Source organism: Pan troglodytes, chromosome 8 (assembly GCF_028858775.2).
Source record: "Pan troglodytes isolate AG18354 chromosome 8, NHGRI_mPanTro3-v2.0_pri, whole genome shotgun sequence".
NCBI lineage: Eukaryota > Metazoa > Chordata > Mammalia > Primates > Hominidae > Pan > Pan troglodytes.
In genome coordinates this window covers 113,946,382-113,962,215 of record NC_072406.2, presented here as the reverse complement: position 1 = coordinate 113,962,215, position 15,834 = coordinate 113,946,382, and the positions used below count along the sequence as shown (strand labels likewise).

General features: G+C 47.6%; 1 protein-coding gene across 29 annotated transcripts in view; it reads left to right on the top strand.

Moving 5' to 3' along the window:
- Positions 1–14,501, top strand: part of ARMH3 (armadillo like helical domain containing 3) — a 213,682-nt gene extending 199,181 nt beyond the window's left edge. For all 29 annotated transcript variants that reach the window (XR_010146690.1, XR_010146689.1, XR_010146688.1 and 26 more), the window contains 2 exons: positions 10,187–10,303; positions 12,481–14,501. Coding sequence is in view for 24 of the 29 variants with exons in the window: in XM_507998.8 (XP_507998.2) it covers positions 10,187–10,303; positions 12,481–12,573 (210 nt within the window). In the remaining 5 variants the exon portion in view is untranslated. The remainder of the gene's footprint in view (positions 1–10,186; positions 10,304–12,480) is intronic.
- Positions 14,502–15,834: the final 1,333 nt, after the last annotated feature.

The following is a 15,834-nucleotide window of genomic DNA, read 5'->3' as shown; positions in this document are numbered from 1 at the left end:
TTATTTATGGATGGGGTTGAAAGGGAAGCTGTGGAAATAGGTCACTTCTCCCAATTTCAGGCCCTAAAAAATAGTTATTCATAGGGTCATATCAAGGCAAAAGAAAATAGTAGTAACACCTACACTTCTTAAGTGCTTTCTGTGTGCCAAGCATAGAAAGCTTTCAATACATTGTCTTATTTAGTCCTCAGAACCAGCTATATATGATGAAGTTATTAGTATTTCCACTTTAAAGATGAACAAACAGGCTTACCCAGCTCCACCCTGCTGCTAACTGGTGAAGATAGGATATGAGTCCAGGCAGGCTAACTCTAGAGCCATGCTCTTAACCACTATGCCATCTTGACTATCACTAGCTACTAATTGGAACTTTTCAGCACCCAGGTGCAACTAGACCCAACGTGACCTGCCAAGATCTTTACTTAGAGAACATCTTTGCAGTGCTGTGCTTCTTGTTTAGCTTTAACTAATCTTGAATTTGGAAGAATATGGGTTTTAGGGAAAGAAGAATTGGCTTTTGCTTCTCCCTTATCAGAATCCATCTTCTAAGCTGTCCAGCATCTGACTACCACTTAACATAATTGTTACAATGCCATCAAGAGGCTCTGCCTAGGCTGCTGAAATTGCAAGGTTAGGGACAGACCTTTACTGCTTCTGGGAGAAAAGAGGGCTATTCCTCATTAGGAGACACATAACCAGTTCTGGGAAAGGCCTGGTTTTAGGAAAATAGAGGAAGAGTGGGAGGCTAAATTTAGTCCTTTCAGAGGAAATAAAAGATAAGACCTTCCATTTCTCTTTCAGTCTCTTGCCCAAGTTTATAGAGCATTTTAGACCCAATAACAAATCCAGAGAAGAGAATTAGGCAATGCCCTGAGTAGGTCATTCTCATTTTTGTAGGAAAAGTCGTCTTCCTTTGAGTTTGAGGAAATTTGCTGGGCATTAGAAAGAAGATGACTTCAGCCTTTCTGGCTGACAAATGGTATATTTGAGTTGTGATATTGTTTCTCCAGGATGGTGAGAGGGAGATTTCATTGTGTATTTACCATTAAAAACTGCCTGAAGCTGCTTGGACCTTCCTCTCCCCTCTAGCAGTCCATTTGCCAGTGACCATTGTTGAAGGCCTAAGGTATGCTCAGCACTATTTTTTTTTGAAGTGGAGTCTCACTGTCGCCAGGCATGATCTTGGCTCACTGCAACCTCACTGAACCTCTTGGGTTCAAGCGATTCCCCTGCCTCAGCTTCCCGAGTAGCTGGGATTACAGGCACATGCCACCACTCCCGGCAAATTTTTGTATTTTTAGTAGAGATGGCGTTTCACCATGTTGGCCAGACTGGTTTTGAACTCCTGATCTCAAGTGATCCGCCCACCTCGGCCTTCCAAAGTGCTTGCATTACAGATATGAGCCACTGCACCCGGTCCAGCACTATTTCTTTTAGGGATAAGACAATTATGCTAGGACCAGGAGGTCAGAAAGGTCAGAACAGTGAACAGCTTAGAAAGGTGGTGTGGGGAGCAAACCTGATTATTCAGTCCTTCTTTTTTTTTTCTGTATACCTACTTTGTGGTCCAGACTTCTTGCTTCTTGATTCTGTGGGCACCAGGATAGATGTGTCCCAAATCCTGAAACATCATGAGGAATAAACTCCATTACCCAACTTGCCGTGGAACAAACTCATTATTTCTCCATTATCAGCTTGCAGAATAAGTAGTGCCTGCCCAGCCCCCTCCATATTATGGGAAGGAGAAGCAAGGGCAGTGTCTGGACTTAGCCTGGTGATGCTCTTGTTTGTGTTTTCAGAGTTTGATGACTCAGGCTGTCCTTTCCTGCTTTGTGGAAGAAATGGGTTCAAAAAATCATATTCTCTAGTGAGTAAACAGCTAAAGTAGAACAGTCATCAAGAATCCAATGGGACAGATAGATGGAAATTATTATGAAAATCCTATAAAAAGCCTTTTTATCTTTTTTTCCTTCTGATTCCATTTTAACTCCTTTATCTGTTTCAAGTCATCCAGAGATTTTTTTTTTTATGATTAGGAGTTGGACAGGGTTAAAGCAGAACTGCATGGAAGTGGAACAGAATGATGACAGTCTCTTTGGGAAAATGGAAGATTAGCCTTGAGATAGGAGTATTCATTGTAGAAGGGATTTATTGAATCTTTCAGCACCCCACCCCGAGCCTGAAGACCACAGGATGGCAGAGGCCTAAAAAGCCCAATTAAAGATCAAAGACCTTTGAATTTCAAGCTTCCATCTAAAATGAGTATTGAGTAATCAAAATAGCAGCCAAAATCAGATATTGCTGACAATGAGTTTGGAGTGATCTGTAAAATTTTGTTGGTTTACACCAACTATCAACAGGGTTGAGCAGGGTGTTCAACTGCTAGTATTGAAAATTGTCAAACCCTGGAGCCCTAAGGAGCTGGGTAGTCATTAAAGCTCAAACAGCAAATCAAGGCTTCACCAGGTTACTTTCTTAGCTCTCCACAAATCATACTTCCAAACTTCTTAGGAGAAGCAAGTTTGAATTCCTTGAATCTTTGGTCTCTGAAGGCCAAGTTTAGCCTGTAAACCCAAGAATGTGCCTCAGGTTAGACCAGCCTGCACTGGGTTGAGCACAGCCTGCACTGGGTTGAGCACTAGGAAGAGCACTGGATTGAGAGAAAATTCTGGTATATAATCCCAGTTTTATGACTTTGGGCAATTTACAATCTTTTTGGACATTTATTTCTTCCTCTGTGAAATAAGGGCCATGAACTAGCTAAGTGATTTCAAAGGCTCCTCCCAGAACTATTATTTTTTTCTTTATATATATATAATATATTTATATATAATACATAAATATATTTTATATAATGTATTTTATATAAATATATATAAAATATATATATTTTTTTCACACCTGTGATTCTAGCACTTTGGGAGGCTGAGGTGGAAGAATCACTTGAGACCAGAAGGTCAAGGGTGCAGTGAGCTGTGATTATGCCACTGTACCCCACCCTGGGTGACAGAGTGAGATCTTGTCTCAAAAAAATAAATAAAACATAGAGATGGGGTCTCACTCCATCATCCAGGCTGGTCTTGAACTCCTGACCTCAAATGATCCTCCCACCTCGGCCTCCCAAAGTGCTGAGATTATAGGTGTGAGCCACTGTACCTGGTCCAGAACTATTATTTCTGTGGTTTTGTCCATGTAGTAGCACTTGGCCAAAAAGAGGTATGATAGCTGGGCGTGGTGGCTCACGCCTGTATCCCAGCGTTTTGGGAGGCCGAGGCAGGCGGATCACCTGAGGTCAGGAGTTCAAGACCAGCGTGGCCAACATGGTAAAACCCTATCTCTACTAAAAATACAAAAATTAGCCAGGAGTGGTGGCAGGCACCTGTAATCCCAGCTACTTGGGAGGCTGAGGCAGGAGAATCACTTGAACCCAGGAGGTGGAGGTTGCAGTGAGCTGAGATCACGCCACTGCACTCCAAGCTGGGCAATAAGAGCGAAACTCCATCTCAAAAAAAAAAAAAAAAAAAAGGTATGATTTTCCATATCACTGTCCTCAGATGCAAGGAATAACTCCAGGCCCTCCTGGCTACCATGTAACCAGCTGATTCATTTTATTTGAATACATCAGACACTTTTTCTTTTTTCCCCTCCCTCACATCAGATACTTCCATTTTCTATTTCCGTTTTTTCTATTTGTTTCCATCTCAATAGCCTTCATCCATTTGGCACCTCCTATTTGCTAGGCCCTATCATTTTTTTAAATATTTATTTTGTATACTATCTCTAATCTTCATAATGTTATGAGAAGATAGTATTAGGACTATTTCACCATTAAGGAAACTGAAACCCAGGTCAAAGTCATGTAACTAGTAAATGATGGTTCAAAATTTGAACCTAGGTTTCTGATTTCATAGCCTCTTTATTCCCCACTACCATCCTGTTAGGTTCCTGGTTTACTTCCTATTCTGTAAGAAGTCTCTGTAAGCTTCTCTGTTAGTATCTTGTGGTCTCAGCCTCATCTGGCAGCCTGGCCCCTAGGAAAGACCATACATGTTGCCCTGGTTGGGAGAGGGCTGGTGGCAGCCTCACATGTTTTCCCCAAACAGGTTAAACTGTAGATGTCAGCTTAAATTGAGAAGAAAGTAATGAACACAAGTTTGCTGTCAGGTCACATCCTATTATTTAGGTGTCCTCTCACTGTTATTCTGCTGGGAATTGAGGTCAACAGAGATTCGAAACGGAGTAATTTTTCAGGCACAAGGCAAAGCCCTCTGGCATTGAGACTGAATAGCCATTGCCAGGAACTTTTCTATGTTGGTGATTCTTGTTTTGCCGCTGCTACCTTCAGGGTAGAATTTATTTTGTGTTTCAAAGGCCTTGCTGAAATAAATGGAGCACAGGGTACTGAATAGTCTGTGAGGAATGCATATTATGTGTGCTAGGGTGTGTATGTGTCTGAAACCTTGTCAGCAATTTTGAACTAACCTTGTGCACTGGGATCTCATCTACTTCCTGTCTTGAAGACATCCTGATCCTGATGTGGCCAACAGCCTCACAACCTGCATCATGCAAAGCCAGGCCTCTTTGCTTAGTTTTTCTTTAGTATAACCTGTGTCACTTTGCACTACCAAAGTTATACTGGCCATTCTCTGAGTTCTGGCTGATGCCTTGCTAGTTACACTGAGAGTGGTGAGGTCATTGTGGGAAGCTTGCTTTCACATTGCATAGACAATGTTAACCCGGTGCAGTGGCTCACACCTGTTATCCCAGCACTTTGGAAGGCTGAGGCGGGCGGATCATGAGGTCAGGAGTTTGAGACCAGCCTGGCCAACATGGTGAAACCCCATCTCTACTAAAAATAACAAAAAAAAATTAGCCGGCATGGTGGTGTGCACCTATAATCCCAGCTACTCAGGATGCTGAGGCGGGATAGTTGCTTGAACCTGGGAGGTGGAGGTTGCAGTGAGCTGAGATCGCGCCGTTCCAGTCCAGCCTGGGTGACAGAGTGAGACTCCATCTCAAAAAAAAAAAAAAAAAAAAAGAATAGACAGTGTTGTTTCCTCTTCACCAGAATCTGCCATAGGCTGAATGAAGATGTATGAGGCCCTAGCCCCTGGCTTATCGTTAGAACTATCTTGAGATAGCCAGAACTCCAAATACTCCTTGTCACCAGAAAGACTTTCATTATAAAATTAGTAACCATTATTGACTATTGATTATGTGCCAGGCATTGTACAATCGTTATCTCATGTTATCCTCACATCAGCCTTATAAGATGTAGATGGTGTTGTCTTCATTTTATAGATACTGAAAACTGAGGCTCAAAGACATTAAGAAACTTGTATAAATTTATTTTGCTAATTAATGGTTGACTGGGAACTAAAACTTAGGTCTCTGACCTCAATCCTATGTTCTTGATGGCTTTGCTGTCCTCTCAGGCTCCTTACCTCCAGAGGCTTCAGGGGCAGATGTTTAGGCCTTCCCAAACATTGCCCACTTTGTTTTCCCCTCGCCTAAGTTGAGGCAAAGTGTTTTAAGGCAAAGAAGAGGGCATGAGATACTTGAAACTGAGGCCATTTGTGTATTCCTTGTCTTCCACTTGAATCCAGAAGTTGTTCCTTTGTGGTAAAGAATCACTTACGCACATAGAATCTTTGGGACAGTTTGAAATAGGTAGGTACTTCCTGGACTGTGAAAGTAGTTACTTTTGAGTCATAGGAGCTGTCTAGGTAGCTGTGTAGCCATTGGGATGACAGTGTTTCCATCAATTGTATGTTACTTAAAACTTTTATTCAGGAACTTAAAAACTTTTATTCCCATGTCATTTTAGGAAGGTGAGTTCAAGTTCCATTTTATAGAAAAAAGGGCTGAGACTCGCAGAGGCTAGGTGAATTGTCTGAAGTCCCATAACAAGAGTAGGACTCCCAGCTCAGTTAATTTTCTTTCTCTTTTTTTGAGACGGAGTCTCGCTCTGTTGCCCAGGCTGGAGTGCAGTGGTGTGATCTCGGCTCACTGCAACCTCCGCCTCCTGAGTTCAAGTGATTCTCCTGCCTCAGTCTCCCGAGTAGCTGGGATTACAGGCACCTACCACTGCACCCAGCTAATTTTTGTATTTTTAGTAGAGACGGGGTTTCACCATCTTGGCCAGGCTGGTCTCGAACTCTTAACCTTGCGATCCATCCGCCTCGACCTCCCAAAGTGCTGGGATTACAGGCATGAGCCACCGTGCCTGGTCAGCTCAGTTAACTTTCTATCAGGCTCTTGCCAAGACCCAAGTGTCTGTCTCCTAAGGGTCATAGGTGGTGGTGTGAGGATTCCTTGGAGAGCATGTGACCTGTAGGTGACTTATTGGCTTTGAGGCTACCTTGGGCTGAGGTGGTTGGCATGATTCTAGGAAGCCCACAAGCCCAACGGCCGATGAAAGAAGGTAGCCTTGTGCTTGCGGGGGCGTAGACTGTTACCTGACGGATTGGAAAGGGATTTCAACCTGAGAAGGACCTTTAGAGTTGCCAGGAAGCAGATACTGAGGCTGCAAATTGTGGTAAGCCTCAGGCCTTTAGGCAGAGGCTCTGGGAGATGGCCCTCTCCCTAAGTGTGGCCCTCACCATGTCCCAGGCCAGTGCTGAGACTCAAATGAGACATGTTCCTTAAGTCTGAGCTACAGAAAGCAAAGTCCCAGGCCAGGCAAGTACCTGCTAGTGTTCTGAAGTCTTGGATGGGTTGGGACCCAGGCCTGAGCCTAGAATGTCTTTTTCCTTTGTGAGTAAAAGAAAAGTGACAAGGGCAGGAGACAGCAGAGACTAGATGAACTGACAGGCAACTTTCCTCAGGTATAAGAGGAAGAAAGGAAGTAAGCCCACAAGAAAGGGCCAGGGAAGGCCGGGCACTGTGACTCATGCCTGTAATCCCAGCACTTTGAGAGACTGAGGCGGGTGGAGCACCTGAGGTCAGGAGTTCGAGACCAGCCTAGCCAATATCATGAAACCCCGTCTCTACTAAAAATTAAAAAAAAAAAAAAAAAAATTAGCCAAGCATGGTGGCAGGCGCCTGTAATCCCAGCTACTCAGGAGGCTAAGGCAGGAGGATCGCTTGAACCTGTGAGGTGGAGGCTGCAGTGAGCTGAGATAGCGCCATTGCACTTCAGCCTGGGTGACAAGAGCAAGACTGTCTCAAAAAAAGAAAAAAAAAAAGAAAGGGCCACAGAAGGGGGAGGTGGCAACGGGCAGTGTCTGGACAAGAGGAGAGCTGAGATCATGGGCACTATAAGTCCAGCCAGGCTTCTGGATTTTTTTCTTTTCTTTTTCTTTTCTTTTTTTTTTTTTTTTTGAGACAAGGTCTTGCTCTGTCATCCAGGCAGTAGTGCAGTGGCGTGATCACAGCTCATGGCATGGCATCCTCTGCCTTCCAGGTTCAAGCAATTCTCCTGCCTCAGCCTCCAAAGTTGCTGGGATTATAGGTGCGCACCACCACTAATGTTTGTATTTTTAGTACAGATGGGGTTTCACCATGTTGGCCAAGCTGGTCTCGAACTCCTGACTTCAGGTGATCTGCCTGCCTCGGCCTCCCAAAGTGCTGGGATTACAGGTGTGAGCCACCATGTCCGGCTGCTTCTGGTTTTCTTCCAAGGAGCTAGTAGCTCAGGGACCTTTTCTGTTCTCACCTCCCTGTAACAAACTAAACTAAACCATGCTGGCAAAAGCCAGCTTTATTGGGATAGGAAGAAATCACTCTTCTAAGTGAGACCTTAGACCTTCTACCATGCCCTGGCAAGAGGAGAGAGTCCAGGTGATCAAAGCAGCCTTACCTGCGGCCTGAGGCTCTCAGGATGTAGTCAGAAGGTTCAGCCATCTCTTCATATGCAGTAACCTCTTTCGCAGAAATTGACTTTAGCATGATGTTTGTCCTTTGGCACTTGACACCGCTCAGGAAAGGCTGAGCCCAAGTTGCTGGGTCTTAAGCATTGCTGAGGCTCCCCAGATTTCAGGGCATAGGAAAACATGTATTACTCTATTCTGCCTGGTTCCTAGGGGCTGATTCCATCTTGGAGGAATTTTGCCTTTTTCTGGGCTTGAGCCATTCACTTCTGAGCCAAGACCTTGGCTGCAGATATTCCAGCCACGAGTGCAGCCCACGTGCATGAGAGGACCAGATTACTTTGTGGGTGACTGCTGTTGCTGGGTACCAGTCCTCCTGCCTACAGAACTGACAAGTGGAATGAGAAGCAGAGGAACCAGCCTATACTACAGTCTGTGGGACACACCAGGCAAAATGATCTTGTAGAGCTGGGTGTCTGAAGGGGAGAAAGCTGGGCCAGACCTTTGCCCTAGCTGTTCCTTCCCTCCCAAACCGAACTCGGTAACTCTCCCATAGGGACACAAGCCTTCCCTGTGTCCTCTAGCCCTTCTCTCTCCTCAGGAATTTTTGGCAGCCAGAGTGTTTGCTACCAAGTGAAGTCTGCCTGGCACAAATTTGGACTGGTGCAGGGAACAGTGCAGAGGCACCTTTGGGCCCCTCAGGAGCCTGTCCTCCATCCTGACTCTGGCTTATTTCCTCTTCCCAATCCCCAACCCCCTTCTGTCAGAGCTGTGTGTTCCTTGTCACTCACTAATTCCTCCAAGCTCCCTACTGAGCAGGGAGCTCTCCACGATGCCATAGGCTTTCCTCCAGGTCAGATCAACTTCACTCCGATGATCAGAGTGAATGATCATCCCCTTTCTTGGTCTCCCCTTTCTTCCTAGCTCACTTCTGATTTGATGTGTAGTGCCTCTCCCCCGATTGTCCTTGCCTTTGATTCATGATCTTACAAGCTGAAGTCACATCTGGCCTGGCTATGAACAGTCCCTTCTTTCTGTAACCACAGATAGTCAAGTTTCCTGGAGTCAGTGGAAGTCTGAATCCTCCCCGCATAGAAAATCAGAGAGATGTTGTGGGAGAAAAACCCACAGAATAAAGGCTCTAGCTTAGTCTTGAAAGCGTACCCTATACCCAAAGGCTGGGATGCCCTAAAGTTCAATCCAGGCACTGGATAAGAAGACTGAGTTGGCACTGAGCAATGAAAACAAGTAGCAGATGGTGCTGAGGAACATCCCAAGACTGAAGAAATGTGGTTCCCAGAACGGGAGAAGGAAGGAGACATTGGCAAAGTCTTACTCAGCAACTGTGACAGCCTGGCCAGGGAAAGCTTCAGGATAAGGCTGAGAGCACATTTGTGGTGTCAGGGATATTGGTGAGCTGAGATGCTCACTGTTCTGTAACCTCTTCTCATGCTCTTTTGCCGTACTCAGAGTAAACAGATTTGGTGGCCAGGCTGGGCTGGTCAGGAAAGGCAGGGAATAGAAGAGATTAGAAAGTCGCGGTGGGTGCAGTGGCTCACGCCTGTAATCCCAGCACTTTTGGAGGTCAAGTCTGGTGGATCAACTGAGTTCAGGAGTTAGAGACCAGCTTGGCCAACATGGAGAAATCACATCTCTACTAAAAATACAAAAATTAGCCAGGCATGATGGCACACACCTGTAATCCCAGCTACTCAGGAGGTTGAGGCATGAGAATTGCTTGAACCCAGGAGGCGGAGGTTGCAGTGAGCTGAGATTGCACCACTGCACTCCAGCCTGGGCGACAGAGTGAGACTCTGTCTCAAAAAGGAAAAAAAAAAGAGAGAGAGAGAGAGAGATTAGAAAGTTGGCCAGGCTCAGTGGCTCACACCCGTAATCCCAGCACTTTGGGAGGCCAAGGCAGGTGGATCACCTGAGGTCAGGAGTTCGAGACCAGCCTGGCCAACATGGCGAAACACCATCTCTACTAAAACATATAAAAAATAGCCAGGTGTGGTGATGTGCCCCTGTCGTCCCAGCTACTCGGGAGGCTGAGGCAGGAGAATCGCTTGAACCTGGGAGGCAGAGGTTGCAGTGAACTGAGATCACGTCACTGTACTCCAGCCTGAGCGACAGAGCAAGACTCGGTCTCAAAAAAAAAAAAAAAAAAAAAAAAAAGAGAGAGAGAGAGAAAGTGGTCCCAGAAACCTGAGGCATCGCTCCCTGTAGCCAGGCTGTTTTCTGGAAGATAAGTAATAAGCAAGATTTCTTGGGGGTGTTGTCACAGACCAAACCCAACCCAGTAGATCAGCAGAATGGGGCTAAGGGTTGTGGGATTTGCATGGCCTAAGCCCTGCCTGGCCCTTGATATCCTCCAGGTGCTGGAGGTGGTGAGAGCCAACTATGACACGCTCACGCTGAAGCTGCAGGATGGCCTGGACCAGTATGAGCGCTACTCAGAGCAGCACAAGGAAGCTGCCTTCTTCAAAGAGCTGGTGAGTGCCCCACCGCCTCTGCCTGTGTCTTAGGGGCCCGCCCCCAGCCACTGGGTTCTGCTGTGCAGATGGGCCTCTAGGGAACAACTGCAGTTTGCTAAGGGCAGATAAAACAAGACTCGAGGGGTCTGCTGGGATGGGGTATGCAACTTCTCTCCTGCACTGTACCAGGCAGTAAGAGAAGATGCTATTCGAGGTAGTATTGCCTACTTCTCCTTTGCAGCCATGGAGACAGCCCTTGCACAGCTCCAGCTGGGCCTGGGGTTTGACGTGTGTTCCCAGGAGCAGATCTGGCTCATTATTCCTTAACCTGTCCTCAGGGCAACTAATAAAAGTAATTAATTCTTCCCCTTCTTATGGAATCACGTCTTCCTAAACTCCTAACTGGCCGCTGGTCTGAGTCCCCTCCCAATCTAGTTCTCCAGTCTCCACTCCCTGCTTTCCAATCACTTAGCTTCCTGCAGCCCCCACCCTTGGGCACTTGGAGCCATGAGCATTTGCTCTGCCTCCTACTTAACTTCCCAGTCAGTGTCTCCACAGAGCTAGCCCTGTTGATGGTCCCTTTCCTGCCCTGTACTCTGAGCTGTTCTCAAGAAAAGCTCAGCCCCCCTGCAGTCCTGTAACCCTACCAGCTTGGTTTACACAAACATCCTGGCTGGGGACTGAGACCAGGACCTGCAGGCCTCTGTACCCACTTCCCCTGTCCTTAGACCTCCCTCTGCTGGGGCTGAACTTGCGTCAGCTCAGCTTTTACTTACCCCATGCCAAGTGTGGTGAAGGCACTGCGTATTAGATCGTTTGTCTTGTGCTAAACACAGCCCAACTCTGATCCTGACATGACATTCCTCAGGATTTTGGACTTCCACAAGGTCAGGAAGACATGCTCTGGGGTGAGTTAGTTTGGAACACAGAAACCATTAGTGTAAAGTGATAGCAGAGTGGAACATTTTTATGGGATGGTTGGCAAGTCTTTAAGTTGATGTGGAGGAAGTTCTGGGAGCAAATGGTTAACAGAGAGCAATCTGTGAGGAGCTGGAGAGGGTTACGGGAGCGGTGTCTCGAGGCTCTGAGACACTCACCGCGGCCTTACTCAGTTCTGCTCATATTTGTTCCCCTGGCACAGGGGAGCAAAGAGGGTCTGGTCCAGTTTGGAGCTAATGAGCTCAAGTTTCCTGCTGTTTGCCATGCTGCCCTTTCCTCTGCTTCCTTCCTGATGACTTCATTAAGTTTCCTATAGCATAGCAGAAATTGAAGGAAAGCTCCTGAGACTTTGGGGCCCAGGGCAGACACACTCTCCTCCTCCTTCCCCTTTTTGTTTCTCAGGCAATCTACACAGCTATTTCCTGTGGGGAAATCTCCTTGAAGAGTCTGCCAGATTCCTCTTGGAACCCTCTCAGAGTAGGGACTTGGGCCCTCTGACCCTTTCTCTACAGGCTTTTACCCTGCTGACCCAGGCAACACTGGGTTAGGGTTCCGTGGGTAGAGAGTATGTGAGGTGAGCAGTGGGCACACAGCAAGGATACGCCCCAGACTTTCCTCTCGAGTGGGCAGGCATCTTTAGAAGGAGTGCTAGACTAGGAGTTAAGAACCCTCGGCCCTGCTCCCAAGCTGGGACTCACTAGCAGTGTCACCTGGCCCTGGCCATTGAAATTGGCCTCCTTGGATCCTACTCTTGCCATCTGTGCCAGAAAAGGACTGCATCTCTAAATGCTCCTTCTAACCCAAAAATGTAAATAAATCCAAAGGGAGAGTGAAGAGACTAGAAACACATCTAAAGAGAGGTGGTGCTAGAGCATGAGTCTTCTGGCCTCAGTTTCTCCTCCTCCATCAGATCACTGAGCAGCCCAGTCCCCCTTCTGCATAGCCAAAGCAGAGACAGATGCCAGCCTCAGCCCTCCTTTCTTGTCTGTGCCTGCTTCTACCTCCCCAGGAGCCCAGATGCTCTTCTTACATCCTCCAGAGTTTGTTCCTGTCCACCCCTCTTCTCTCCTTCCCTGCTGTCAAGGAACTGTTTGCTCATTTGCCTGCAGGGATAATAGCTGTTAAGGGTTCATTTCCTAAGAGAGAGACTTCTAGTGCCCCGTGTAGCAGGCACTGTCCTCTGCCGTTTAGAACTGACTCTCTCCTGTTTTCTCTCTGGCTGTGCCCTCCCACCTTCCCCAACTACCCTTTCCCAGGTTCGATCCATTAGCACCAACGTCCGGAGAAACCTGGCCTTCCACACACTCAGTCAAGAAGTCCTGCTCAAGGAGTTCTCCACTATCTCCTGAGGCCACACCTACCTGAGCAGCCTCTGACTGCCCTTACCCATGAGGATCATGGGCTGGAGGGGGAGCGAGGGGAGAGGGGGCTGCCCCCGAGGTTGGAGAGAAACACAGATACCAAGTTCTCTTGGTGAAGACCACACTTCAATGGAGCTCGGGCAGCAGGGGCAGGAGGGTCAAGCCAGGGATAATCTTATTTGGGGAGGAATGGGTGGGCACAGTGGGGAGAGGCCTCCAGGAATGTGGGGACTTCCAGAGTGGGCTCCCTAAACAGCCCCTCACATTTCCAATCTTGAGGTTACAAGCTGTAGCTACTGACTAATTTTCGGGAGCTGGTGAGGCAAGCCTCAGGGTAATGCCAGCACCCTGAAAGTCAGTGGCTCTGCTCGGCTTCTGAAAACAGATCAACTCTCAGATATAGCTGGAGCTACATCCTGCTTCCTTTGGGCCTGGGGCTGTGCTTGGCTTGAAATCTGTGTCCCCTGCCTGCACTGGCACTTTGTCCAGTCATCGGGACCTTTGGCTCAGATTTAGGGTAAGATAGGAATAGGGTACCTTTTTCCTTTTTTTTCTGAGACGGAGTCTCACTCTGTCGCCCAGGCTGGAATGCAGTGGCGTGATCTCGGCTTTACTGCAGCCTCCGCTTCCTGGGTTCAAGCGATTCTCCTGCCTCAGCCTCCCGAGTAGCTGGGACTACAGGAGCGTGTGCCACGCCCGGCTAATTTTTTGTATTTTTAGTAGAGATGGGGTTTCACCATGTTACCCAGGATGGTTTCAATATCCTGAGTTCATGATCCACCCGCCTTGGCCTCCCAAAGTGCTGGGATTACAGGCGTGAGCCACCACACCCAGCCAGTTTTCCTATTTTCTGAATTCAGAATTGACTTCTCTGGGAAAACTGGAGATGAGAATCTGCCCAGTGCTCTGCTGTCCGGCCACCGCCTTTTGAATTTTAGTTTTGGCACCAGGAGTACCGTTAGCTTTCCCCTTCTTCTGGCCCATTTGACTCATCAGCACAATAGGGTCACAACCTTAACTTTTAATTTCTAATCTGGTTTACTGTCTTTAGGGTGTGTATGAAATAAACATTGACAGGCTTTCTGGAGCCCTCAAGGTGCCTACTTTGCTGGTTCCCTTTCCAGCAGCTCCCCCACCTCCCTAGCCCCCCCTCCTCTGGCAGCCTCTCCTGCCTCTGCTGAGCTCCCCTCCACGTGTTCCACCCCCTTACCCTGCTGTTGTTTACATCCAACCTGCCTGAGAATTTCCTCTGGGGAGGAATCTATTCCTGTCATGGTCTAGTGCCTGGGAGGGAGAGAACTTTCTGGGGGTAGGGTGCCCTCCATCTGTAACAGGCCAGGTGAGCATCATGCATAAGGCCTCCATTCTGTCCACTCAGATTCTGGGTAGGGCCACAGGCAAATCTCCTGACTTCTGGGGAGTTGGCTTGTGGTTCCTCCCTTGGATAGCCTCCATGGAACCACTATAGGCTTTCCCAACAACTGCCTCTGAAATAGCTGCTGCTTCGAGATCCTCCCTTTTTAAAGCACTTTCTAAAGCCCTCAGGATGGCGGGAGCAAACAGCACTGGTATATTCTAGGAGTAAGTGCAGGAATTCAGCAGTGAGAGCATGTCTGGGACCACCTGGACTGCCATCCATTTAACCTCAAATCTCTTTGGGATACTCGCCCTCCCTGGGAACCAGAGTTCTGGCTCTAACATTGAGCAGCTATGCACTAGTTCCAGAGAAGCCACTAACAGGCTGCCATGTGTAGATGTAGGTTCTTAAGAGATCACAGGCTGGGTCATCTGATCACTGGATGGATAGCTCAGCCTGGGGCATTTAGTGTTTTCCCTGGTGATAAACCCCCAAGGCAGCTGGATTTGGAGCTGGTGGCAAGTTGAAATTATTAAAAATTGATTTGTGTGGGACTGTCTTTAGTGTTGCTTTTTTTTTTCTGAATCTCTGTTGCCCAGACTCATTCCTCAAAGATAGAGGTAAGGTAATCTCCTAGGTGCTGCTCCCATCTGGCTAGGGGACCCCTACCTGCCCTTGTGAACTCTCCTCCTTCCTCTGAGTCTCCTGGCCCTAGTAGAGGTCAGTTGGGTTCGGAGAGCTGTAACCTCTCTTGTCCTCTGGGTAGAAGGAGGGAGAAGAGAGTTAGTTCCCTTATCTCCAAACTTAGTGGTATTGAGGAGGCAAGCCAACCCATTTGGCCACTTACGGATTCCTGCCAGCCTTTCCTCCAAGTGAATGAGGACAGGTCTAGGGCATGGGGCACTAAGCAGAGGGCTCCTTGCCCTCCATTGTAAAGGCCCTTCTCTTGACCAGTTTATTCACATATACCTATCCCAGAACTCCAAACAAGAGTGCCCATTCTCTCCTGGAAATCAACCTTAACAGGAGCTGCCCAAGCACTTTCTATGCCCAGCCTCTATGCCAGGTCTGTGGAGCCTCCTCCAGAGCCAAGGGAGATCCAAGCGCAGGGCATTGCTCCTAAAGACAATCTTACCCTCAGCCACTTGTCCCCCTCTTAGGCCAGAACTCCCGCCACAATTCCTGCTGGGTTGATTAAATCAAGTGGTTGGAAATTAAAGCCAATTGAAGAGATTAGGTGTGCTTGAGTCACTTTAAAGTTTTTGGTCTTAACAGGTCACTCCTTCAGACCCACCAGACAAGGTCCCCTCATCCTCATAGCAACGGGTTGGGGGGCTTTTGGGTGTGGAGCCCAGGAAGCATCCTGAGGAAGGTCAGACCTGTGACGCTCAAACACTCAGGATCCATTCCTGGGAGATGAGGCAGCCCAGCTTCCGTGCTAGCCCTGCCTTTGGAAAGGAGCTAATCTTAAGGAAGGGGTTTCATAACAAGGGCATTTCTTTCCTACTCTGTATCCTGACTTGGATCCCCAAACCTGTCAGTTGCTCCCCATATCTGCTGGAAAACAAGGAATCTAGGACAGGACAGGTGACAAAGGCAGAAAAGTTGCTGCAGGGGAGGAACAAAAGAGCAAGGATGTCTTGAGAAACTGACCTGGTTCACTAATTTTTTTATCTTCCTAGTCGGCCTATGGGGGTCATTAGATCAGTGAAGGAGGCACCCTGAGAGTGAATAGGTTCCAGAGACGGGGTCCTGGAGTGGGTGAGAGTTGGGGTCCTTCTGGAACTTGAGAGAAGACGAAACAGTAGTCCATTGGCCCACGATGAGCCTGCTAATATTAGAGGCTGGGTTGACTCTTCCTTTGCATCCCTAACCTGCTTTAAGCACGGTGG